Here is a 25,715-nt window from a genome sequence, read left to right on the forward strand (position 1 = left end):
ACCTTTATTAATGTAATAGATGAAAATATCTTTTATATATCAGAATAGTCATTCATTGATGTATCACATTTGTGGCATCGTTGCTTAGGTTGGTGGAGTGGCCGCGTAGGCGTTTCAAGGGTGGCAATGGCATGGAGGAATGCGAATTTTATTGGGACCATGGAATGGACACAAATAATCAGATGCTCTCGCTTTGAGAAAATATCAACAACATGAGATGGACAGTGGGAGTAGAAAATTCCAGGCATATGACAACAGATATCAAAACTACGACGTGTCATGCAGCTTAAACTACAATTCATTCACCATCCCATATTCCCAATTTCAAATGGGTGTCATGTACACCAGCTTCATAAGAATGTACATCCAGTGGTTCCAAAGTCCTGGCATTTAAAAAATGGCTTTAACATTCAGAATGTTCTTTGCGCCTCATGAAGCAGTCTCGTTACTCATGTTATCTAAGAATGGCCTGATCATATTATTGTGCTTTTAAATAGAGCTATGCTATCGACTTGGCATTCTTGATCAAAAGAACAGCCGAGTGAGTCCTAACACGGTACATGGCCTCTTCCAAAAAATTCTTTAACCCTTGGAAATTACCTGAATGACAACTTCATATAGGTGTCTACTTGCACAGGGCTGGTTCCCAAAGCTTCGACTCGAGATTTATGGCAACAGCATCAATAAATTCTTCTGTGTTCAAGTATGACTCCCTTGATACCCTGAATTAATAAGAACTATCTCAGTAACTATAAAGTCATAACTTAATTTTTAGGTAACATGTGAATAGACAAACTTTTTAACGAAGGTATAAACAAAGCTAGCTGTAGTGGAGGTAAGAAAGAACCACCCAATGAAAGATCAGATCGAGGGAGTAAAGTTCACAACAGGAAACATTGACGTTATAAAAAATCATACATCAAGTGAAAATGGTACATACTTGGGTCCATGGATTAAAATGGCAAGATCCTTGGTCATTTTTCCTGCCTCCACTGTCTCAATGCAAGCAGCCTCCAACTTATGAACAAAGTCCAGCAACCTTTCATTTTCATCTAGTTTGGCCCTGCAAAAGAGATTGCATGGAACTTGAAATAATTGCTGCCATCAGTGTTAAAAATGGGGAAAAAATCAAATCTAAATTGTAAAAGTAAAAACCAGAAAAGTTTATTCCAACAGTGATAGACTACTTTGACCAATAAATTCCAATACATCAATGAAAGGCACATCATCCATATTAAACATGAAGCATAAAAGCAGTTTTTTTGCTTCTGTTTCAAATTCCTATGTAAAGTAAGCAGAATGAAACATGTGAAGGAGTTCATTTAGAATAAGTACTGATCAAAAATAATATCCCAAAAAGATGCTGAACCACTTTACTTGGATGCAGCAGAAAAATTAAATACCTGTGCTCCAGGCCTCGTGTCCATGCAAATATGGAAGCAATACTGTTTGTACTGGTTTCTTGTCCCTTTTGATGAAGCCTGAAATGTCGTGTTACAGTCCCATGAGCTGCCTCAGCTTCTAGTGTCTTCCCATCAGATGACAACTGCAGAATTTGTGATTATAAAAATCCGCAACATTCAATTGCCAAATCAAAGATACCAATATAAAAAGATGGGAAATAAAGTAATTTGATACAAACCAAGACAGAAGTCATCAGGCCCAAAGAGCCAAATCCTGCATATGGCAAACAAGAATGAATCATTTAATGGACATTAAACACATATAATAAATCATTAGTATCCCTTTTGGGTTTTTTTCTTCTTCTGTGTGTGGGGGGTGGGGGGATCAGAAAAAAACTATGCATAGCCAGCTAAATTTCAGAATAAGCTTAAAACAGCACCTTGAGCAAGTAGATCACTCTGGACATCTCCATCGTAATTTTTGCATGCCCAAACATATCCGCCCTCACTTTTCACGGCATATGCCACCATGTCATCAATAAGCCGATGTTCATACCTGGATATAGAATCAATCGTATTTAAATATCTAAACAGAAATCTAAAGCATACTTCACTATAGGCATAAACCAACCATATAGAATGTTCTTCAAACTTGTCCTTCCAGTTTTGTTCATACACCTCCTGGAATATGTCCTTAAACCTGCAATAGACTTCCTACGATGAGCATTATGCACTTCTTCCACAAATCAAAAATTAGAATAACCTTGAACAAAGAAACAGTCCAAGACATAAAAACATTTGGGGGAAAAAGCAACTAGAAACGAAAACATTACCTGCCATCATACTTCTTCAGAATAGTGTTTTTTGTGCTCAAGTAGAGAGGCCACTTCTTTGAAAAAGCCAATGACATAGAGGACTCAGCAAAAGCACGAATTGACTACAAACAACACAACGATTTGTTAAATTAGTTAATCAGAAGAACAAGCTGCACATCATGTCTAGAAAGTGGTGTGTGTGTGTACTCAAACTTATACATGTGGATATTTCTAAATATGCACTGCATATCTAGATATAACATGTAGATATATACATATAGAAAAACAAAAAAAACAAAAATTTACAAACCTCATCAACATTATACATAGCAAGTGCTACACCAGGGCCCTTAAAATTATACACATCAAGCTCCACTGGCTTGTCTCCACCTTCTGGGACTAAGAAAGAAAGAAGACAATATGCAGCAAAAAATTAGAATCAGATTTTTCCAGCTTAGCTACATTGGCACCATGGCCGAGAATGATTAATCAGCTCACCAAAAACCATTTTAAGCTTTCCTGGTCCGGTAATCACTGTATCAGTGGCACGATACTGATCACCAAAAGCATGCCTGCCAATACATATGGGTTTCTTCCAACCTATAACAGGGAGAAAAAGTTCATAGCAGCTTGCAACAACACTTTAGTAACATTGCTACAGCATGAAAAAATCATTACCAGGAACAATTCTTGGTATATTCCTGCATAGGATAGGTTCACGAAAGACAGTACCTACAAACAGAGCAACCCTTAAATCAGGAAGCACTTCAAATACAAGGAGAAGACAGCTTGTTAAAAGTTGGAGCGCTATTGCAAAGAATCATAATTTATCTGTTCTAAAAACTCATGATATATATATATATAGATGATTTGAAATCTTGTTTCAGCACATATCCATCAACAACAGCTTATGTAAGACAGAACTTTCAAACTTTAGGATACTATTTAAACAACTAAAAGGAAAAATCAAATCAGTCTATTCATGCTGATCATTTAAAACTCATCCCTGAAGTGAGAAGTAAACAGGAGATAATGAAAGACAAACCATTTAAGATGTTTCTAATAGTGCCGTTAGGACTTCTCCACATAGATTTCAGCCCAAATTCCTTGACTCTTGCCTCATCTGCATAAATGGAATCAACATAACCTGACTTTAGTTTATGTAAAGCTGAAGAGTTTTCTAAGGAAAAAAAAAGAAGCAAAAGCATCTAGCTACTTTCTGTATATAATCTGGAAATACATCAATCTACAAGACCAATAAAGCTTAAAAAAGCACAAGAATGACTAACCAGGAGTTATTGTGGCACATTTGATAGCAACATTGTACCTGAAAGAAATAAGGTCATTCTTTGAGACTGTAGGCTTTAAGATGGAAATAAAGAAACCCTAAAATTCTTCGAAACTTCAAGCCTTTGCTTTCCTCAACTATAGCAAAAGTTTTTCAGCTAAGTTTTAACACATATAGACGATGCTGAATAAATTCACCATATTCCATTCAGATACTAAAATAAAGAACCCTCTGCACAACTCTCTCAAACCACCCCGACATAGGCGAAGCTCTTTATCATCCAGCCTCAATCCAATAACTCCAGGAAACTACAAAATCATCATCATTTGTATTACTATAAAATATGCCTTGGCACTACGAAGGCTTTCTGCCCAAATCTTCCCAACCAAGCCTCTTTACCTCCTCGGCTCCTCCAATCATTTAAGCCATCCATCCCTCCTTAAAAAAGCAACAATCACATTTCACGGGGCTACTGGACATTTTACTATATTTCTCTATTACCTTTCACTTGACACCATAATGTAAACCCGATGCTGACCCCATTTCAACTAAAATATGGTAGAACACAAGCAGTTTAAGACTTATATCATCCATCGATTGTCAGGAAAATAAAATTTATTTATATATCTACAAATGAGATAATGTCTATTTGAGTGGCCTCATTGTATGTTAACAATGCAATTCTATAAACCTATTCTTGTTTCATCCACTAACTAATATCCTGCATAAAATATCTATAAAACCAAGTAGTTTCTAAAAGATAATAATAATAATAAAAACAACAACAACAACAGAGCATTATTCATGTCAGAACTACTTACTTTAGAGCTGCTTCAGCACTTTCAGTGGTAACATTGTCGTCAGTTGCATCACGATTCAATATCCCTAAATCAAAGTATTTTACGTCCAAATTCAAATAAGGAAATATAAGCTGCAATTAAACAAACAAGTATTAACATTATTAACAATTCTTTTTATTGGCCAAATTATTAATAATTCTTGAAATGTGAAAAAAAAAAGCTTTCAAAACAAATCACGAAATGGATAACCATACTTTTTCTTTTATCATACTCCAAATAATCCTCGTCATTTCATCACCTAATTATCAGAAAAGCAAAAAAGGAAACAATAATTAAGCAATTCAACAATACTAAAATTAAATAGAAAAATAAAAATAAAACAAGCAGAAAATATAATTCCAAAACGTTCTCATTTGGCGCCGTTTTTACCGTCCATTTCGACGATCGGATTCTGAACTTGAACTCGATCGAATCCAGTGGAAGAAGCGAAACACCGAAGTGAAACGGCGCGAGGGAAGTGAGAGGAGAAAACGACTCGGTTGCCGAGAGCTCCATTGCTGAAGTGCCTAGAAGAAGAAAAGAAAAGAGAGCTAGGGTTTTTGTTTCTGAGACCGAGAATCGAAGAAGAAGATGAAGAAGAAAATGAGGAAGCGAGCATGGTAGAGCCAGGTGGAGACGAGAGAGCGCGGAGTCGGAGAGGAAGTTTTAGCATTTTCCTTTACTGTGCGTTTAAATGACGCTCTCGTTTTAAAGAGAGTGGTTTGCCGTTTTGGATGTTGGTTTATGCTTTACATATTTTGGCTTGTTTGGAATGAGAAATGTCAAAGGGCGGCCTCATCATGGGCTCTGCATTTCAATATCGGGTATTGTGATCGAACGGCTAGGATGGAACGAGTATTTTAATCGAATAAAAAAATTGACTACTTGCTTGATTAACTTAAAATTCAATTAATCAGACATACGAATTTTTAAGTATATTCATAAATTTTATTTTTTAAGATTTAGGGTACTTGTTCATCACGGGTTTGGTTAATAGTCTTAGGATACTCACCGATTAAACTCGATTATAAATAATAATTTTTAATATTAAATTTTAATTTATATATTATTTTTTATTTATAAATTTTTTATAATTAATGTAATATTTATTAGAATTTTTTAATTATTATAAATATGATTTAAAAATTTAATTTTTGTATAAATTAATTTTAACTTATTAATTTAATTTTCATAAATAATATACATAAAAATTAAATCTAAATTTATTTTAATCGAGTATGTAACGGATGTGAATATTTAATGAGTAATATTCTAAATATTTATATATAGATTCGAATAACAATTCAAAAATTTAATCAGGTATTTATAAAGTTTGAATACTTCATCAAATAACAAGATTCGAATTAAAATGTCTCAAAAAAATTACTATGTAAATAATTTTTGAGTTACTTGTATTCTATTTGTTAAATATTTGAACTTAGACTTGTTAATTATCAAGTGAAATTCAAAATTAAATAACATAAATAAATAGTTGAGCATAGTTTAACTATTTTTAATATTGGGTTCGAGTTATTTACAAGCCTGATTAAAATTTAAAATTTTTTTAAATATAATTAATATATATTGTATAAATAATAATAATAATTCATTTACATATTAAAATTTTATTCAAGTTTTTAAATTTGAATTAAACTCAAACTTTAGTCAAGTTGGGGATCAATCTTTGCTTAATTTGACAATAACAAAGTCAAGTAAATTTGAGTCAATCTTTATTTAAGAGATACATGTACTTATTACTAAACTAAATACAATATAAACTAATACTTTCTCTGTTTCAAATTTGATATTCATTATTATTTTTAATTCGTTTAAACTATGTCTTGTTACTAACACTTACATATTTTACTTTTTTAATGTTCTATATTATAATTATTATTATTATATTTTGACATTAAAATTATCGTTTATCAATATTATAAAAAAAATTTAAAATTATTTTTTATTTTTGTGCCAAGCCAAAAGTAGATATTCAATTTAAAACAAGGGAGATGAGGAATTTTGCAATTTTTAAGAATATTTTATAATTCATTAACTCAAAAGGATAACATTTATAAATGTATTGTTTAGAGAAGTATTTTATAGAATGAAGTTTTGAGAATTGGAATTTGATGAGATAAAAAGAATTATAAAAGAAAATTAGTGATGTTAGGGATAAAAAAATAAAAAAAATGAGAAAACTATGCCGTACGGGTGTTATTAGGTTCGTAAAAATGTATAGATATTACTAATAATATGAAAAAGTCTAAAAATATATTTTAAATATGAGTAATTATGGATAGGGTTAAAAAAATTACCTATAAAAAGAAAACATAATAAATGTTGATAACTTAATATAAAATTGAGGAATTTGAGCCTTCCAAATTTTTTCATTGAAATTTCAAGAATTTTGACAATTTCAATTTTTATTTTTCCAAATAAAATAATTTTATTTTAAAATTTATAGAATTTCTCTTCAAATAAAATTGTTTTTTTTTTAAATCCCTTGTCCAAACGCACCCTTAAAAAAATATAAATGTAAAACTTAAAAATTTTTACTTTTATCGTCCATGACCAAATATAGAAAGGGGAATGATTCTCTTTTGGCCAAAATGGTAACCGTCAAAAATAACGCACAAAAATTTTGTGCTCAAAATGGTAAAATACATCTCATTACACCAAATCAAATCCTAAAACCCTTTCCCTCTCTCCCTTAAACCCTAAACTTCCCCAAACGAAAATCAGAATCATCATTTCTTCCTCCAGTGGCAATGTCCTCACTAGCTATCAAAGCTCGAGCCAAAGCCAACCCACTCCTAACATGGCGAGCCCTCCGTTTCCGCACCATCTGCAGCGGCGGTCTCGGTTTCGCCACGTCTGAGTCCGACCCACCTTACCCACCAGTGGCAGGGACCAAGTTTCTTGAGTCATTTAAAGAAGAGTTCGAAATTGGATCCAGGGTAATTTCACTTGAAACCGGTAAAATTGCTCGTTTTGCTAATGGGGCTGTCGTTTTGGGCATGGAAGAGACCAAAGTTTTGTCCACTATTGCCGCCGGTAAAGGCGACGCTGTTCGAGATTTTTTACCCCTCACTGTAAGTTATATACTCAATCTTCTCTTTTGATATGGGGTAATTTGGATTTTATGTATTTTAGCTTTCATTTGACGCGAAATGTAATGTTGGCTCATTGTTATAACAGTATATTTATTCCAATATCAAGATTTCAAGGTTGCTTAATTAGTTAGTATATTTATTGGTGAAGAATGCTTCGAATGATGGGACGAGAGTAAGAATAATTTGAGGCTTTTAAAAGGTTATGAATGCTGGCTTTCTAAGATTGCCGTTGGTTGCTATTCTTAATTTTTGCTTTTTGCTTCGTTAAAAGTTGTCATATAAAGTAGAGTAAACATTAGAAAGTAAAATCATGATGAACAAATGACTAGAATGTGACTCCAAATTAACACAATTGTCGTATAAATGTAAAACCATGCATTTCTCTATTTAGAAAAATTCATTTTTAGTTCTTTAAAATATTTTCTGCATTTGTAACTAGACACACTTTTTACCTTTTGATTTTGAAGCAAAAAGAAGAAGCAAAATAACGACAAAATGGACTTTATTAAGTCTCTATTGGTTTTCATTTGGATTTTGTTGGTAGATTCATTTTCTTGGATGATAGACACCTCTTGTTTGTATGTTAGATTTATTACTATGTGGTCTTAATGGGTTTTCCTTCTTATAAGGTTGATTATCAAGAGAAGCAATTTGCTCAAGGTGTCATTCCAAATACATTCATGCGGAGGGAGGGTGCTCCAAAAGAACGTGAACTTTTGTGTGGTCGCCTCATTGATAGGCCCATACGGCCTCTTTTTCCTGCTGGTTTTTACCATGAGATCCAGGTCTGATGTTACTTCTCAGATTCAAATGTGTGCATGTATATGTATTTCAGAATTTCATTTGATTGATCTTGTCTGATTTAATAGGTAATGGCAAGTGTTCTTTCTTCTGATGGAAAACAAGATCCAGATGTGATGGCAGCTAATGCGACATCTGCTGCTCTTATGTTATCAGATATTCCATGGGGTGGACCCATTGGAGTTGTGCGAATTGGGAGAATTTGTGGGCAGTTTATTGTTAATCCAACTATGGATGAGGTATTAACAAGAGCTTTTATTAGTTCTGGATATCGATTTAGGTATCACTTCTATCATTATTACAGGTAGCAAGTGCAGAGTTTGGCTCATTGTAATTGCCAAGTTACTCATCATTTCCTATATATGGTAATAAGTTAGTCAAAATAATTAGAAGTTAGTTATTAGACACTCACCATAAAGGTATCTCATTTCAGAGTTCTTGCATATGTATGGAATGTTTAGTTATGTAATTGTTAATTCAGTGTGTTATCTCCCTGGAAAGAAGATCATCAGGTTGAAAAACATTTGTCAGTAATGGAAAATGACTAAAGCGCTTATTGGAATGTTGGGTAGATAAAAAGAGGTATTGTAGGGGGGGAATAAAGCTGATCCTACAGTGGCCTGTGGTTACACAATTGTGTAATAGTAGTTTGTTTATCCATTCAGGTTTACACATACTGCTATTTTTTTCTTAGATTCTGGAGGACTGTCAGATATGCTATTATGGTATTTGGTGTTTGGTAAGATAGTGCTTTCAAGGTACTGATTAAGGGTTGTAAGAATACTTGGAATGCAACCCTTCTTGAGGGATCAAGACTGCTCTCAATGTTTTTATGCAGTGTCAATCTCCCCCCTCCTGGAATCTGGATTACTTTTTCTTAAGTTTACCCTCAAGATGATTTAGTGTGATGTTCCCTGATATTTTCTTTCCTTTCCTTGTCTGAGTTTGCTGAAGAATGGTTTTATTTCTTTCCTAGTTTGTTATCATTTATTGGGTTCTGCTCTGGTCCCTTGCTATAATGTTAATGCCTCAAACTCACAACGTTAATTGTTGTTTTTTGAGCAAGAATGGTTGTTAATGAGTTTGTCTACCTATGTTGAAGTTGCTTTTAAGCTTTGTAAACCTGTGCAGATCTGCAGACAATGACCTTGCTATGTGAATTTTCCTTATCCTCTGATCAGTGCTTATTTGGTAATGCAGCTTAGTTTAAGTGATCTCAACTTGGTATATGCCTGTACAAGGGACAAAACCTTGATGATAGATGTTCAAGCTCGTGAAATCTCCGAAAAAGATTTAGAAGCTGGTTTAAGACTGGCTCATCCAGAAGTGAGTCACAAGACTTCTAACAAGTTTTCATTGTGTCTGTCAATTAAAGGAAGAGGCCATTAAGATGGGTTTATTGATTCAGGCTGTTAAATATCTTGAACCTCAAATCAGACTGGCTGCGAGAGCTGGCAAACAAAAGAAGGAATACAAATTGTCTATGGTCTCAGAACAAACTTTTGAAAAAGTCAGAAACCTGGCAGAAGAACCAATAGAAGCTATTTTTACTGATCCTTCCTATGGCAAGGTGAATACATTTCTTCTTTATTCTATTCTTTCACTCTAGATATGCTATGTGTATTTATATGTACAGATACACTAGAATTACCTCTTTTTATGTATTCTTGAGTTTCATGCTTTGGAAATTTTGAATAATATAGTTTGAACGTGGAGAGGCTCTAGAGAAGATAGCACAAGATGTAAAAAACGCACTTGAAGAAGAATGTGATGAAGAAAGCTTAAAAGTTCTGCCAAAGGTTGTAGACACGGTCAGGAAAGAGGTGAGCTGTGCCTTGGGAAAGTGTAAGGAAATCTGTTTGGTTGATTTATATCATACATTTTCATGACTGTTTTAAATTCGTCTTTTTTCTTTTATTCTCCAAATTATTTTAAATTTTTTTTCCTTTTATTTTTCTCCTTTAAGCTTGATTTGGACAAAGCTGTACAATGTTTTTTTTTTTTTGGCTTTAACAAAAGATTGGATCACATAATAAAGTATAACTAAGGCATTCGCTGTGATCTTGAGCAACCTATAAGTTTCTGACAAGGAACAGATGGGAAATTAAGGTTAACACCTCAAAAAACTGCTGCCAGGGGATTGCAAATCAGATGATTTTGTTACTTCACCCTTACATTTTTGCCTATCCTTGTTCTTAAACTTCTTGAAATTGACATTGCTCAAGTTGATTAAAAAAATATCAGGTTGTTCGCAAAAAGATTATTTCTGAAGGATCTAGAGTTGATGGGAGACATCTTGATGAAGTTAGGCCAATATACTGTGAAGCTGGCCATTTGCCTATATTGCATGGATCTGCTCTTTTTAACCGTGGAGATACTCAGGTTAAAAATACATCTCCGAATGTCTCTACATATAATATGTTTCAATTTTACCTTTCTTTTGACAGAGAGTTTATAGTTGATGTTTTCCTTCAGGTTCTGTGTACTGTCACACTTGGAGCACCTCAGGATGCACAACGCTTGGACTCCTTGGTTGGTCCCCCAACAAAGCGCTTCATGCTTCACTATAGTTTTCCACCATTTTGTATCAATGAAATCGGTAAACGAGCAGGCCTGAACAGACGTGAAGTAGGGCATGGTAAATCAATTTCCTTTATCTTTATAACATGTTTTTGTGCATGCATGTAAAAGAGTTCTTCTCATTTAGATAACTAAGGTTTGTGCTTGTTTCTTTTCTTACCTTTTCCATAGGAACTCTTGCGGAGAAAGCTCTTCTTGCTGTGTTACCTCCTGAAGATTGTTTCCCATATACCGTTCGCATCAATTCCGAAGTCATGGCTTCAGATGGTTCAACGTCAATGGCAACTGTTTGTGGAGGTATCCTTTTCAACCTGCAGTAGGTCCTCTCATTCATTTGTAGATTAATGTTTCATCTGAATTGTATCTTCTTTATATGCTCAGGTTGACAGTTACATGTGTGGATAGATAAGTAAAATTTACTTCCTCTAAACTATAACACTAATCATGTTTTAGCATGATGGCATTTTCCTCATTCAGGCAGTTTGGCGTTGATGGATGCTGGCATTCCATTACGAGAACATGTTGCAGGTGTTTCAGTGGGTCTTGTTACTGATGTTGACCCTGCAACTGGTGAAATTAGGGACCATCGTATATTAACTGATATTTTGGTGAGATTTTCACTTGACCTATTCTAAATTATTGCTTATGCAACAATCTTTTGGTCACTTTTATTTTGTTGAATACTAAAACCTTGAACAGATGTTAGAAACCAACACTTCTCATTATTTCAAAATTAGTATGTGACGTCAATATTATGAAGTTGGTTGTTAGAGTTTATTAAAATAGTGATCTCTCTAGGGTCTGGAAGATCATCTGGGAGACATGGACTTCAAGATTGCTGGAACAAGGAATGGAGTTACAGCAATTCAATTGGATATAAAACCTGCTGGAATTCCGTTAGATATAATATGTGACTGTTTAGAGCCTGCCCGTAAAGGTCGCCTTCAAATCCTTGATCACATGGAGCGAGAGATTAGTGCACCTCGAACTCAAGATGATAGAAATTCTCCTCGACTAGGTTTAAATCCTTATATATTTTCACTTAACTAGTTCAGATACTCAGCGACAATTGATTTTCTGCTTTAACTGAAAATATATGCTCTCTGATGCAGTTACCCTGAAGTTCACCAATGATGCTATTCGGAAATTCATTGGGCCTCTAGGTTCTGTTAAAAGAAAAATTGAAGAGGAAACAGGTGGGTGTTGAACATGAAAAACATTTTACCTTGGTTGGGGAGGTAATTGGATTGTCATTTCGATCATTTCCCTTATGATGGTATTCTTACTGAAATAATGTTATAAACATTTTTCATAATTCACAAAGCTTTTTTAAGGGATTAACATGGGTTCTTTTTCATATATCGTGGCAACAGTTTCCTTTGTAATTACTAGTCATTGACAATATGGATTTTCACACTTCATATTGGATATGAAGATGATTTTTTCTTTGTTAGACTCAAGCATCAGTTTGGCAGCCATGAAACTATCTGTGTTTTCATGTTGCTGCAGAATTAGTATATCTTTCCAATCATGGATGATTCATGGACATGTGTTGTTTGTGCATACTTTACCAATTAACTTCTTGTTGCTGCAACTTATAGTTGTATATGTGCATTTCCCTGCCATCATTCATTCAATAACCATGTTAATGCTTTTCAAAATTCAGGGGCACGGATCTCTGTAGGCGATGGAACAATTACTATAGTTGCTAAGAATCAGGCTGTGATGGAGAAAGTGCAAGATAAGGTATTCACAGCATTCCTTATCTTGATTGACATCTGATATTACTCTAGTTTGTTGTAGATCTATGCAAAAGTTTGATACTTATTCATTGTCATTATTTCCTCCTTCAATTCTAAAAGTCATTGACGCTATTTTGCAAATTTAATGTACTGTATTACTGGTTATTTCTTTGACTAACGAAAGTAACTAATTTCTGGGGAATTGGTATTTGTTTTCAAATTTAAATGCCTTGAACCCTCTAGTATGTGCTGCTTGAATCATTTCTCTCTCATTTTACCACTAAAATAAACCTTGTGGATAGAATTTTGCAGTCTCTTTCCATGCATGTGTGGCATTAATTTTGTCCATCTTGTTCATGTTGCTGCTAGTTTATTTAAGAGCATGAGCATGCCTGTTCATTATGCTTTATCCTATTTAAGTGCCTTAAGTTATCCTTTTTTTGTGCTATAGGTTGATTTCATAGTTGGCCGTGAAATTGAAGTTGGAGGAATCTATAAAGGCATTGTGACATCAGTCAAAGAATATGGTGCCTTTGTGGAGTTCAATGGTGGACAGCAAGGCCTGCTACACATTTCTGAGTTGTCACATGAACCGGTAGGTGATAAAACAGTCGTGGTAGCTTGGAGTAGAGCAGTCCTGTTGATTTTATCTATCACTTTCTTTTTCTGAATGGCTGCATTTTTTTCTTTTTCTTCTTTTTCTTCTTTTGGGTCATGTACAAGTTTGCTCAGAGTCTTAGCATTTTGTCCAATTCAAAGATTTGGCAAACTGTTGCATTTTGTTTTCTTCTTAAATTGGTTTGCTATTTAATACTTAATAAGAATTCCCAATATGCATGTGTCTGATATATTGTTCTGATCAGCCAAGATCATGAAAATTTTCAGAAACATATGATAATGCTTCAGGAACAAAAAACCAGATTATATTAATAATTAATAACTATTGTTCTGTGTAGGGTTTAGGGGTGTTTCATATGAACTGTTTGTTTCACAAAGCTTTTATGTAAATAACTATAGCCTCAGAAAACTTGTATTCATCCTTTCATCAGGTGTCTCGGGTTTCAGACGTGGTGTCTGTCGGCCAGCAAATTTCTTTGATGTGCATAGGGCAAGATGTTCGTGGTAATATCAAATTATCTCGTAAAGCAACTTTACCTCAGCCTGGATCTAAGACAAAAATTGCAGTTGAAGGATCTGCTCCTGTTAGTAAAGAAGCACCTAACGTTTGGGTATCACTTGAGAATGTGTCTAATGGAGAACAGCAGACATCTACTGTAGAGGAGTTGCCTCTGAGAAAAAATGAGGATGCTGAAGCAAATCCTTTTGCCTCTTCAGCACCAGCTGTAGTAATTCGAAGTGCTGCTGAGTGTGATGAGGAAGAAAAATCTGCTGGTTTGAGTAAGACTGCCAAAAGTGCACCTAAACGAATGGGCATTTTGAAAAGGAATAATAAGCTGAAAACAGTCCAACCTTCCAATAACAAGCCTGATTCAACACTCAGCAGTCTGTTGTCAAATTCCTTGTCTCTAATGGGAAGGGAGAAAGAATTTATTAGTGAAGATGAAGGTGAGAATAATCTGAGTAATCAGAAGGACAAGGAAACTGATGATAAGACTCCTATGACACCTCAAAAGCTAAAGTTAGGAACTAAGGTTACTGCCAAGGTTTATCAAATTCGTGCACGTGGTTTGGTTCTTGATTTGGGTGGTGGAATTCGTGGCATGTATAGGTTTGAGGTATGTATCCTTTGTCTGACACTGCTAGTGCTTTTTCACTAAAAGGGTTTGTCTCTGTCCATGCTACCACCCTTCTCACTAGGATGACCTTTTATTAAAATTTCTTTACATGCTACAAATTATTCTTATCATCTGTATTCAAGTGCCAATGTTTTAAGAGCCTTATATTTTCTTTATAGGTGCTTTGTTAACTCATTGGCTAATTATTTACAGCTTCTTTTTTATTTAGTTGACTTTGACAAGACTATCTAGCCTGCTATAGGTCCAGAGATAACAGTCATTACAGTTTATTTTCAAATACTAAAAGAAAAGGAATTTTTGGCACTGCCTTTATTCCTTCTCTATTTTCCCCTATAAACACACTTTTATGGAAAAACATGGTTGCCGCACTAAAATAGGTAAAGTTTTCTGTGGCATTTACCTTTGACACATCAATACTCGCCCAGCCTGAAGAAGGTGTTCCTTGCTATAGATCATTGTGTTCTTCATTTCCTCATCACTCCCCCTCTCTCCCTATTAATTGAAATTCACTATGGAAACTGCCTACTAGTTGAATTCATTGATCTTTTTCATTCCCCTTTGACCTTTTTTCTTTCTCTCTCTCCTTTTTATTTATTTTTAATAATTGTTTGACTAATTTGAGTCTTGTTTCTAATGTCCAAGTCCATCTCTACAAAATTCTGATTGGGACGGATATTTGAGTTCAATAGGCATGCATGTGAATTTATTTATTTGTCTTGCACTCTGTTTGAGAAAGTTCTTTGTGTTTTATATGTATCCTGCCCATCATTTCAAATTTTGCACATCTGTGTTATTTACAATTTCCATTTATTTTTCTTTTTTGATGCATTTCTAAGTTAATATATCTAGTTATTTACCCATTCATCTTCAATAATGCATTTTGATGGAGTTATGCTTGAACCAAATTAACTTTGATTTTGATGGCCCTTAATCTTTTTATTCCAATAAAACTTACAAAATCTCACTATCTTAATTTGATTGAGATGCAGCCCAATGGTGAGAAGGACTTCAATGTAGGTGATGAGTTGCCAGTCCAATGTTCAAGTTTTACATCTAAAGGTATCCCTGTCATGTCTTTGGTGGATGAGGAATGATAGCACATTGACAGTCCATTCTGAGAATAATGTCAAGTAGATGGCCTTGCGGATTGTGGTTGAATGATATTCTTGTTCCAGTGACTGAGCATTGTCGAATTCTTGACACAGTTTTTTGGTGAACAAGGTTGCACGGAGAAGGCAGGTGCATCTTTATAATCTGATTCAAAGATATAAATTTATCTGCAATTGTTCGAGGAAGCTTTTGCAACCTGCCTAATCTATGGAAATGTCGAGAACGCTGACACCTAATGGCAAGCTAGCTGTTCAAGCAAGGCTTAACTTTTGCCACTGGACAAACAATCATACCTTTCTTTAACCTCAGAGATTTTGATAGTTGGATGGCCTCTTAGTTTCTTACTGTATTTTGTAAATTCGAACATTCCATTTATCGATAATAAATCCCGGTATTTGAAGAAATAGGGAGGAACTAGCTGCTGTAAATTTTCTACTGACCTTGCTCTTAACCAGTTTAGGTTCATTGATTCTGCAATAGAATAGAATCCTTGATTGATAATATATGATATTATATATCAAGTATAGCAATGGTTGTAACTTGAAGTCTCCAATGTAATTGATTTTTCCATTTGTACAATTAGAATATATACCACTGACATTTGGAAGTATTGTAGCTGTTTGGGTTGGCCTCCTCTTTCAAGTACCAAAAATTTTCACAATTACTAAATATAAACGTAACAAAATATAGGCCTAAATATAACCAAAAACACATGAAAAACAGAATCAAAAACACAAAACTAAAGATTAAAATTTCTTAATTGATCCAAATTCCCGACCTCCCTTCTCTGTCATGGCAGCTTGTCTTTTCATTTTGATCCTCCTCATTGCCTTTTGGATCCGTTCATCTCATGCAGACCCTAGACTTGAAATTGTTGCACATTCATGTGAGACAACTTCTGTGCAGAACGTGGACAAGTACCGGAAGCTCTATGCAGTTATCCTGGAAAACATGGGATATGAGATGTATCGTAACAAGTTTGCATTTACTGAAGCAGGCAAGCCGCCTGACAAATTATATGTCTTATCTCAGTGCATGGATGATCTTTCTAACTTTGAATGTGCACAATGCTTTTCAAAGATCGGTAATCTTTTGCCTGGTTGTCTTCCTGCCACCGGTGGCCGTGTTTATCTCGACGGATGCTTTATCAGGGCTAGCAATTATAGTTTCTATCGGGAAATCATTACAGAGGGTGATATGAAGGTGAGTTGCATTTGTAATTTCTTCTCATTCCTTGTAGACTTGTGACAAAAGAAAAAGGATGGAAAATTGTCTCTTTGCCCTTCCTGGCATTCATTGATTTATTGCAGAAAGTTGCTATAATATGTATGGAAAAATGGATTTTAAGATGAGCATTGCAAGAGATGAGATTCATGGATCCTTCAATACAAGTCATAACCCATTCCCAACCCTGCATCATTTCTCATTTCATATATGTTTTTTAACTGCATTATCTGTTTCTGTGCCATTGTCTTTTACCAATTCCTTATTGCTTCCATACAAACTTTTGCTTTCTCTACCGCTCCAATTCTTTTGGGTCTTTTTTAAGCCTCATGAGCCTTATGATAGTTTCTTTCATTTAACAAGTTATTGAATTTCTCCTCTTTGGGGGTTGAATGGAGGTAGAGATGCAGCGATGATGTTGACACCAAGGAAGGATTCCCAAAACTGTTAAGAAATGTACTCCAAAAGATTGTCTACAAGGCTCCAAACAACAGAGGTTTTGGATTGGCTCATGAGACAAAAAATGGAACCACAGTTCATGGCATGGCTCAATGCTGGAGAACCTTGGACAAGGATATGTGTTCTGCTTGCTTGATAGATGCTGTCAATTCTGCCTTCCATTGCTTGCCATCGGAGGAGGGACGTGCCCTCAACGCTGGCTGCTTTTTACGTTACTCCACTTACAAATTTGCCAATGACCCTGATGCTGGTTCAACCCGATGTTAGTTTCCAATGACCCTGGTTCATTCTATTTGCTTAAATAGTAATGTAATTAGCTTCATTTCTCTTTTGTAGATGCAATAGTATCATTCATATTTTACATCATCTTCGCGGTCGCCATTGGCTTATTGGCCATTGCCATTGGGTTGTGTCTGGGAAAATTGGCTTACATAACGAAGAACTCTGGACGCAAACGGAAAGGTAGTGTTAGAAAAGCTTAAAAGAAATCATGAACCTTCTCTCTCCTTTAATTCTTCTCGTCTCTATTCTTTTGCCAGAGATTGGTCTCTTATATTTGGTTTTGTATGTTACTTACACAGGAAAAGAACTGGACTTGGCAGCAATGGACCAGGCCATGCAGTTCTTGCAGTTCAAGTTTTCGACTTTGGAGAAAGCAACTGATTGCTTCGATGCATCTAACAAGCTTGGTTCTGGAGGATATGGTGAAGTATTTAGGGTATATACCAACACTTTTATCTTATGAAGTATTTAGATGTTCCTGTTCTTCTCTATAATATCTGAAAATCTGTGTAGGGAACCTTACAAGATGGAAGAGAAATTGCAATAAAACGTTTGTATGTAAATGGCAAGAGCCGAAGAGAGGAGATATACAATGAAGTGGATGTTATCAGTAAAGCTCAACATAAGAACCTGGTTCGTTTCCTAGGTGGCTGCTTCACCACAGTAGAGAATTTCCTTGTCTATGAATACCTTGCTAACAAAAGCCTTGACACCATCTTATTTGGTAAGTTATCGGCATCTAAATACTAGTACAAGCTAGAAAGAATTCATTGGAAGTACTAAAACAATCTGATAACTGTTTTGATGCCCCCTGGAAGAAAGATCCGGAGAGGAAGAAAGAGCTAGCCTGGGGAATAAGGCATAGGATAATCATAGGAACAGCTGAAGGTTTGGAATACCTGCACAAAGGCTGCAGAGTCCGGATCATTCATCGGGACATCAAAGCGAGTAACATCTTACTAGACTTGAAATACAGACCCAAAATTGCTGATTTTGGCCTGGCAAGGTTTTCTTCCCGTGAGTGTGACAAGAGTTCCCTTGTCAACAATCCTGTCGCCGGTACATTGTAAGTACTTGATACAGAATCTTGTTTCAGCTCTAGTAACCTGTTGGCAACTACTAGTATATTTAGAACTACTCATGTCTTTTCCATATATACAAAGTGAGCTTATTGAATCTTTGTCTAGAGGGTACACGTCATTCTTCCACATAATATGTACATTCTCTCATAATTTAGACATCAAGGCTGTTAATGCGCAGTATTTAGATGAATTCATAAACCTTTTCTGTGGTTTCTTTGCCTTTGTAGTGGGTATATGGCTCCAGAATACATTGCCAAGGGAAGACTAACAGAAAAAGTAGATGTTTACAGCTTTGGGGTTCTGGTGCTTGAAATAATCAGTGGAGTGAAGAACACAACACTAGAATCAGATAACTATTTCGAAACTTTGGTGACTGATGTAAAAACCCCACAAACTTTGCTTACAAATTTATCCAATCTGTTTACTGATATATATATGTACTCCTTAACTTTTATTAACAACCTTTCCCTGTTCTCACCTTTTTACCAGGCATGGAAGCACTTCCAATCCAACACAGCATCAGAAATCATAGATGAGAGCTTGGAGATTGAAGATGTTGAAGAAACAAAGAGAGACATCCAAATTGGTTTGCTCTGTACTCAGGCGAAACCGGCTCTGCGTCCCAGCATGACTAAAGTACTTCAAATGCTGAGACATAAAGACATGGAGTTGCCTGCACCAACAAAACCTCCATTTTTGGATGAGTGTGTAGAATTATCATCTTCATTTGGCTTTATTCCAGGAAAATCTCAAATGTTCAATCTACATAGACCTCAGGATTGTAATTATCAATGCCTCTAATTGAATCTCTCTTTCTTCTTTTTGTCCCATTTCTTCTGTTGCTTTTAGGATGTCACACACAACTTTCAGCATATGAATGTGGTTCAGCTGCTTTGCTTTCATAACAGCCGCTGTTCTTGATTCTCATTGCCACCAAAAAGTAGATTCATAGGTGATCTACTAATAATGATTCTTATTCCATTTTTTTCTTCTACATTGAATATGATCTTGAAAATAGAAAACATATTAATATATAAAACAACTACTCCAACATCATCTACAATGTCATACATATCACATGTAGAGCATTACCATTATGATATTATTTCTTGAAAATTCACTAATCATATCAAAAAATAAAATCAGCATAAAATACTTTAAAAAAACTTTAAATTATTTAAAAAAATTTAAATAAACCTTTATTTTTCTATTACGTTCAATTAAGTTCGTGTATTTTTTATTTTAAGTAAAATAGACTTTTATGATTAACAATTATTTAAATATTATTAATCAAAATATCACATGACTATGTCATTATGTCATATTAATATGTCACATAATCATTCACATGACATGTCAGCACAACACGACAATACGTGATATAGAATGACATGCGATATTTTGATTAATAATAATTCATAAATCATTAATTATAAAAATTTATTTAACTCAAAATAAAAATATAAAAATTTGATTAAATATAATAAAAAATAAAATTTTATTTAAAACTTTTTGAACAGCTCTTGAGTTTTTTTAAATATTACATGAAGTTAATGAATTTAAAAACATAATTATATATATATATATATATATATCCCAAGTTGAATGAATGTTAATTGAGGTTCTAGAAGAGGAAATAATGACAAGTAGAAGTAATATTACTGAATTTTCAAAGAATAAAAGATCAGAGAAGGTGATAATTAATTGTGACCTTTGGACAGTCAAAAGTCAAAACTGGAAAATGGAGTAAGAAACAAACAACGGGGGTGGGGTGCTTTGATTTTGGTGTAGACGAAGACCCTTTGCTACCACGTGCTGCTTTGAGTATTTAATTTCTTTTTTCTGCAGGAAAGAAAATGGACAGACCACTTGCCGAGGCGGTTGAACAAATCAGACTCAAATTAGGTAAGATTAAGATATTTTGTAAGCAGATTTGGATAAGACTGGAGTAGTAAGTGTTAAGGTACCTAGTATTTAAATACGATTATAAATAATGATTTTTAATATTAAAGTTTTAATTATATATATTTATTTCTAAATTTAATATTATTCATATAATACTTATTAAAATTTATTAATTGTTTTAAATATAATTTTAAATTTTAATTTATTTTTTGTGAATTAACATTAATTTATGAATTTGGTTTTTATTAATAATATATTTAAAAGATTCATTTAAATTTATTTTAATATGATATTTGAGGAATAATGTATAGGATATTCAAATACAAGTTCGAAAATCAATTCAAAAAAAAATTAAATATTTATTGGTTTCGGATATCCTACCAAATAATAAGATTTGGATTAAAGTATCTGAAAAATAACAAAAACCTTACCTTTTGGATTTAATTTTTAGACCTCTAATATTTTTACTTTTTTATATCACAAATTTATTTTTTATGATTTTTACACCTTTTATATATTATAAAAAATTAACTTTTAGTATAAAATAGATTAAAATTTTTATTTTTATTTTTATTTTCGTGAAAATAAAAAGAAGACCAAAAGGAATTCTATTAAAAAAACAAAAGAAAAACCCCAATTTTCCTCGATGAAATGCGAGGCGTTGATTTATTAGTAAGGAATAAATCGAACAGACCCAGATGTGAAGCTGCATTCGTTACATCATGTTCTGGAAGTCAATGATTAAAGAGAGACGAAAGTCTTTTGTGTTTTTTGAATAAAGAAAAAGAAAAAGAAAAAGAAATGTATACCTTTCGATGGATCAACACGTATTCCCCAAGAATTGGGGACTTTTATGGCATAGAAACCACCCACCTACAAAGCAAAAACAGTGGAGGACAGGGGAGTCAAGTTATTAGCAATCTATTGAATTCTTAGAAAGTGGATTAGACTTGTGTTGCCTGGTGAGCTGTGTGCTCCTCTTTACCTAAATTTTGAAGAAAAAGTCTAAAACCCCCCAAAAAGAAATGATAATTTGCCGTGTCTTGATTGATTCCATGTTTTCTTCAGCTTAGAGGGCAAGAAAAGTGAAGCAAATTTCACTTCATTGGTGTATCATTTCATTAGATATAAGGTATTAAATTGTATCTAATTTTGAACTTAAATGATAAATGCATATGATTTTGATTCAAAGAAATCGGATTTGAGTTTTCCACCCAAGCAAAAATTGGAGTGGAATTTGAAATGTTTGCCATGTTAGACTTGTTGATTAGAATAATTTAAGGTCAATTTATCAACGCACTTACCTTAACCATAACTGGTTATACTATACCGAATGGATCAATCTGTCTTCCACAGGGTGATAGAGACAGAACAAGAGAAAAGTAAAAAAAGCCATAGGGTAGAAAACTGTGCTTAGACTTGAAAGCTCCCTTGTCGGCTGTAAAGACTTGACAGGAGCAAGCCGGCAACAGCCTACTTTAGCAGTATTCTTTTCATATTCCTGCTTCTTCTGCATACTTCTGCGTTTCCCTGAAACTGCAACTAAGTTAAACACCCACAAAAGAAGAGAGAAAAAGATGAAAGAGAGAAGGCTAAAGTTGATTCCCATGCAGTTCTCAGCCTCTAAACAACCATACTGGAGATGGGTTTTCTTGTTAGTCTTCCCTTTGTTGCTCTCCAGCTCCTTCTCTGATCCAAGGATCTCAAACGCTGGCCTTTTGTGTGGCCATTCCAGGCCACCAAATGGGACCAACTTAATTCCAAACTTTTCTGAAGCGATGCGAGGCTTGTCACAAGCGATCAACAATAGCCACTTTGCTTCTTACCACCTCAACTCTACATCTCCAATGTATGTATTGGCTCAGTGCCATCAAGACCTCTCACAAACTGATTGCCTTCTTTGCTATGCAGCCGCAAGGACTACGCTTCCACGTTGCCTTCCTTCTGTCTCAGGTCGAATCTTTCTTGATGGCTGCTTCTTGCGTTACGATAATTACAGCTTTTATCAAGAGTCTGTCTCATCTAGTTTGGATAATGTCAGTTGCAGCCCTGATGAAGCAACAGTGTTTGATGGAGATAGTAAGAGGGTGAATTTATTTGGTAGGAGTGTTGATTATGCAGTTGGGAATATGACTAGGATTGCTTTGAGAAATGGAGGATTTGGGACGGTGGGTATGAATGGTGTGTATGCATTGGCACAGTGTTGGAAGAGTGTTCCTGCTGAAGGGTGCAGAGAGTGCCTGGAGAAGGCGGCAAAGGCGGTGAGAGGCTGCGTGCCAAAGGAGGAAGGGAGAGGGATGAATACTGGGTGTTATATAAGGTACTCGACCGATAAGTTTTATAGTAAAGAGGGAGAAGCAAAGCATGATCATGGTAAGTCTGCCATAATCCTTTTCCAACAACTTCCAAAAAGTTCTAGTTAGGTTATTTGTTCACTGTTTCCTCTTTGGCTGTTTTAGAGTAGATTTTGGATTTTTCCCTTGTATGAGTTCTAAACTCCGTTCACCTCTTTTCTTCTCTCCTTGTTGTATTGAATGTATTTCACCTTTTCGAGGGACTTCAGAAATTGCAGTCATAGTAGCAATTGTCTCATCAATAGCTGCATTCTTGATGGTCTCTCTTTCAGCAGCTTACGCTACTTATGCAAGATTGTCAAAGAGGAAAGAAGGTACAATCACTCTGAGTAATCTTCACTATGTGCAGTGATAATTCTAGCTGTTTTCATTCATCTCAAATCTCTTTAGCATCAATTTTTGCATAAAGCATTAGCCTCCTCTTATCTATTACTCTCTATTGCATTGCCTAGAGCTCAAAAACCTCGGCCAGATTTCCAAAAGCTTTGACAAATCAGGTTTGAAGTTCAAGTATGAAACCCTTGAGAAGGCAACCGATTACTTTAGTCTTTCAAGGAAGCTAGGCCAAGGAGGAACTGGTTCTGTATTCATGGGGATTCTTCCAAATGGGAAGACTGTAGCTGTGAAGAGATTGATATACAATACCAGGCAATGGGTAGATGACTTTTTTAATGAGGTAAACTTAATCAGCAGAATTCAACACAAGAATCTGGTGAAGCTTCTGGGTTGTAGCATTGAGGGCCCTGAGAGTCTCCTGGTTTATGAGTATGTACCAAACAAGAGCCTCGATCAGTTCATTTTTGGTAAATTGTTTTCCCTTTACATGATTTAGTATGTCTTTTTTCTTAGTAAAAACATGATTCTTCTGATTAATTACAGCCTAAATTTTTCTATTGCCATTCCATTCTGCTCTCTGTAGCCTACTTCCGAGGTGTTGATGATTTTACTTTCATACGCAGATGAGAAGAAAACAAACCTTGTAAAGTGGAAGCAGCGGTTTGATATCATTGTTGGAACAGCTGAGGGTCTAGCACATCTTCATGGAGGAGGGTCTCACGTAAGGCTAATCCACAGGGACATTAAAAGCAGCAATGTTCTTTTAGATGAGAATCTCAACCCCAAGATTGCTGATTTTGGACTCGTACGATGTTTAGCTACAGACAAAAGTCATCTTAGCACTGGGGTTGCTGGAACACTGTAAGTTTAGAGAAGATCTATCTGATTGTCTGATTGGTTTTTCATACTGCTATTCATTAGAATCAAATGCATTTCATCAGCATGACATTGGTTCATAGTTTGAGCAGTACTACATGACAGAACTTCATATGAACTGCTGTTGATGCAGTGGATACATGGCTCCAGAGTACCTTGTTCGAGGACAACTCACAGAGAAAGCAGATGTTTACAGTTTTGGGGTGCTAGCTCTTGAGATTGTATGTGGTAAAAGGAATACAACCTTCACAAAGGACTCTGGTTCCCTTCTACAAACAGTAAGCTCCTAAATCATTGTTCATTCGGCATATTGCTACTTTCTCTTGCTGTTAAATCAGTTAGAAATGAAATGAGAATTCTGATAGGGGATTTTCAACCTCAGGTTTGGGCACTTTACAGATCAAATAGATTGGCTGAAGCTGTGGACTATAGCATAAAAGATGATACTTCAGCAAAAGAAGCCCCCAATGTGCTTCAAATTGGACTATTGTGCACACAAGCTTCAGTTTCCTTAAGACCATCAATGGCACAAGTAGTTCAGATGCTGACAGATAAAGATTGTGAAATTCCTTCACCCAACCAGCCTCCTTTCTTGAATGCTAGTGTGCTAGATCCAACAAGCTCCACAAGGTCCAACAGCACAGACAGTTTCACAACAAACGCAGTGAGAAAAATTCAAGACTCAGGTACATCCTCCGAGCCTTCTAGGACTCTCAGTTCAGATGAGGCATCAAGAAGCCAATGATTGATGCAGAAGCCAGTTGAAATCCCAGGACTCATCTAGTTATGAAGGGTTTAGGGGAAGGTCTCTGGCATAATTCTTTTGGGGTACAAAGCAGCAATGCCCATTGAAGTTTCAATCAGCCGAGAGTCCACAAATGCCACAACATAGTAGGAGACAAAACATTGAGCAATGAGAGTAGATATCTATGCATTGGCATATCAATTTTTCCGCAGAGCTTGTGAGACCATAGCTTTGTCTTTTAGCTTTCATGTTTAATATTTTTTTCAACTTCTTCTCACACAAAAACATTCTTCGAGGAATCCAAAAGTTAAAAGAGTAAGTAGGGGTAGTTGCTGGGGACCCATTTGCCTCCATAGATGGATGCAGTTCTTTCTATTTTCTGTCAATTGATTTACAAACGACTAGAGCCACCTCACTCTATCCAGTGGATGATTAGGATGTTATTTAATGCTCTTATCATATGGCCTTTTCAGAGCAAATAAACAGATGGGGCTTAAAATTAAATATTTGATGTGACACGGTCATATACTTACCACGTGGCATGTCGACTTTGTTGTTATCCACGTGGCTAGATAATTTTTTTGATTCTCCCACCAGTCCACGTGGTTACATAATGTACATGAAAACATGTCACCCGAAACATTCATTGTACTTATTTAGGCATTGATTATCTATATTTGAGATTCACACCCATCTCCCTTCATAAATGGTTAATTATATCGAGAAGTAGGTAATGTGTACTGGTGGCAATTTGATTGGTCGGTTTGGTTATTTCACGTTGAAGAAAAATTTAACTTTTTCTAAAGCAGGTTATTTTGGATTCAAATTATTTTGAATTTAAATCATATCTAATTATTTCAGATTTGAATCATTTTAATTTATTATTCAAGTTATTTAAATTTAAATCATTCGAGTTTAAATTATTTTAAGTTCAAATTATTAACTTTTTAAAATTAAATCAAATTAGATTTTGATAGAGTATTCTAATTAAAGTAATTTTAGAT

The 25,715-nt window shown here is 34.9% G+C and overlaps 4 protein-coding genes across 4 annotated transcripts; 3 read left to right on the top strand and 1 right to left on the bottom strand.

Annotated features, from left to right (window-relative positions):
- LOC18600801 (isocitrate dehydrogenase [NADP], chloroplastic/mitochondrial) lies at nucleotides 250–5,067 on the bottom strand. The gene is made up of 15 exons (XM_018118647.1): nucleotides 4,736–5,067; nucleotides 4,561–4,604; nucleotides 4,328–4,437; nucleotides 3,508–3,545; nucleotides 3,264–3,341; nucleotides 2,897–2,950; nucleotides 2,717–2,818; nucleotides 2,529–2,617; nucleotides 2,237–2,340; nucleotides 2,035–2,103; nucleotides 1,844–1,959; nucleotides 1,643–1,677; nucleotides 1,404–1,546; nucleotides 941–1,063; nucleotides 250–722 (listed from the first exon to the last, which is right to left on the bottom strand). Exons 1-15 carry the CDS (start codon nucleotides 5,016–5,018, stop codon nucleotides 626–628), a joined length of 1,485 nt encoding a protein of 494 aa, XP_017974136.1. The 5' UTR covers nucleotides 5,019–5,067; the 3' UTR covers nucleotides 250–625.
- LOC18600802 (polyribonucleotide nucleotidyltransferase 2, mitochondrial) lies at nucleotides 7,078–16,058 on the top strand. Its single transcript, XM_018120350.1, has 16 exons — nucleotides 7,078–7,437; nucleotides 8,088–8,243; nucleotides 8,328–8,498; nucleotides 9,460–9,585; nucleotides 9,668–9,829; nucleotides 9,963–10,082; nucleotides 10,504–10,641; nucleotides 10,735–10,897; nucleotides 11,011–11,136; nucleotides 11,317–11,447; nucleotides 11,638–11,857; nucleotides 11,952–12,035; nucleotides 12,506–12,585; nucleotides 13,033–13,176; nucleotides 13,631–14,317; nucleotides 15,328–16,058. Exons 1-16 carry the CDS (start codon nucleotides 7,114–7,116, stop codon nucleotides 15,430–15,432), a joined length of 2,937 nt encoding a protein of 978 aa, XP_017975839.1. The 5' UTR covers nucleotides 7,078–7,113; the 3' UTR covers nucleotides 15,433–16,058.
- Nucleotides 16,241–19,305, top strand: LOC18600803 (putative cysteine-rich receptor-like protein kinase 43). Its single transcript, XM_007031477.2, has 8 exons — nucleotides 16,241–16,651; nucleotides 17,075–17,393; nucleotides 17,468–17,593; nucleotides 17,713–17,849; nucleotides 17,927–18,137; nucleotides 18,236–18,479; nucleotides 18,723–18,873; nucleotides 18,985–19,305. Exons 1-8 carry the CDS (start codon nucleotides 16,241–16,243, stop codon nucleotides 19,294–19,296), a joined length of 1,911 nt encoding a protein of 636 aa, XP_007031539.2. The 3' UTR covers nucleotides 19,297–19,305.
- Nucleotides 21,871–25,351, top strand: LOC18600804 (cysteine-rich receptor-like protein kinase 42). The gene is made up of 6 exons (XM_007031478.2): nucleotides 21,871–22,773; nucleotides 22,964–23,068; nucleotides 23,207–23,557; nucleotides 23,714–23,951; nucleotides 24,100–24,244; nucleotides 24,349–25,351. Exons 1-6 carry the CDS (start codon nucleotides 21,978–21,980, stop codon nucleotides 24,709–24,711), a joined length of 1,998 nt encoding a protein of 665 aa, XP_007031540.2. The 5' UTR covers nucleotides 21,871–21,977; the 3' UTR covers nucleotides 24,712–25,351.

This window comes from Theobroma cacao, chromosome 4 (assembly GCF_000208745.1).
Source record: "Theobroma cacao cultivar B97-61/B2 chromosome 4, Criollo_cocoa_genome_V2, whole genome shotgun sequence".
In the NCBI taxonomy this organism is placed as follows: domain Eukaryota; kingdom Viridiplantae; phylum Streptophyta; class Magnoliopsida; order Malvales; family Malvaceae; genus Theobroma; species Theobroma cacao.

Coding starts and splice junctions, on each gene's coding strand:
- LOC18600801 (XM_018118647.1), bottom strand. CDS start 5,018: ATGCTAAAACTTCCTCTCCGACTCCGCGCTCTCTCGTCTCCACCTGGC. Junction 2,618..2,716: donor AAAGCTTAAAATGGTTTTTG/GTGAGCTGATTA, acceptor TTTCTTTCTTAG/TCCCAGAAGGTGGAGACAAG. Junction 1,960..2,034: donor TTTGAAGAACATTCTATATG/GTTGGTTTATGC, acceptor TTCTATATCCAG/GTATGAACATCGGCTTATTG.
- LOC18600802 (XM_018120350.1), top strand. CDS start 7,114: ATGTCCTCACTAGCTATCAAAGCTCGAGCCAAAGCCAACCCACTCCTA. Junction 8,244..8,327: donor GTTTTTACCATGAGATCCAG/GTCTGATGTTAC, acceptor CTGATTTAATAG/GTAATGGCAAGTGTTCTTTC. Junction 8,499..9,459: donor TTAATCCAACTATGGATGAG/GTATTAACAAGA, acceptor TTGGTAATGCAG/CTTAGTTTAAGTGATCTCAA.
- LOC18600803 (XM_007031477.2), top strand. CDS start 16,241: ATGGCAGCTTGTCTTTTCATTTTGATCCTCCTCATTGCCTTTTGGATC. Junction 16,652..17,074: donor TTACAGAGGGTGATATGAAG/GTGAGTTGCATT, acceptor GAATGGAGGTAG/AGATGCAGCGATGATGTTGA. Junction 17,394..17,467: donor TGATGCTGGTTCAACCCGAT/GTTAGTTTCCAA, acceptor TCTCTTTTGTAG/ATGCAATAGTATCATTCATA.
- LOC18600804 (XM_007031478.2), top strand. CDS start 21,978: ATGAAAGAGAGAAGGCTAAAGTTGATTCCCATGCAGTTCTCAGCCTCT. Junction 23,069..23,206: donor ATTGTCAAAGAGGAAAGAAG/GTACAATCACTC, acceptor TGCATTGCCTAG/AGCTCAAAAACCTCGGCCAG. Junction 23,558..23,713: donor CCTCGATCAGTTCATTTTTG/GTAAATTGTTTT, acceptor TTTCATACGCAG/ATGAGAAGAAAACAAACCTT.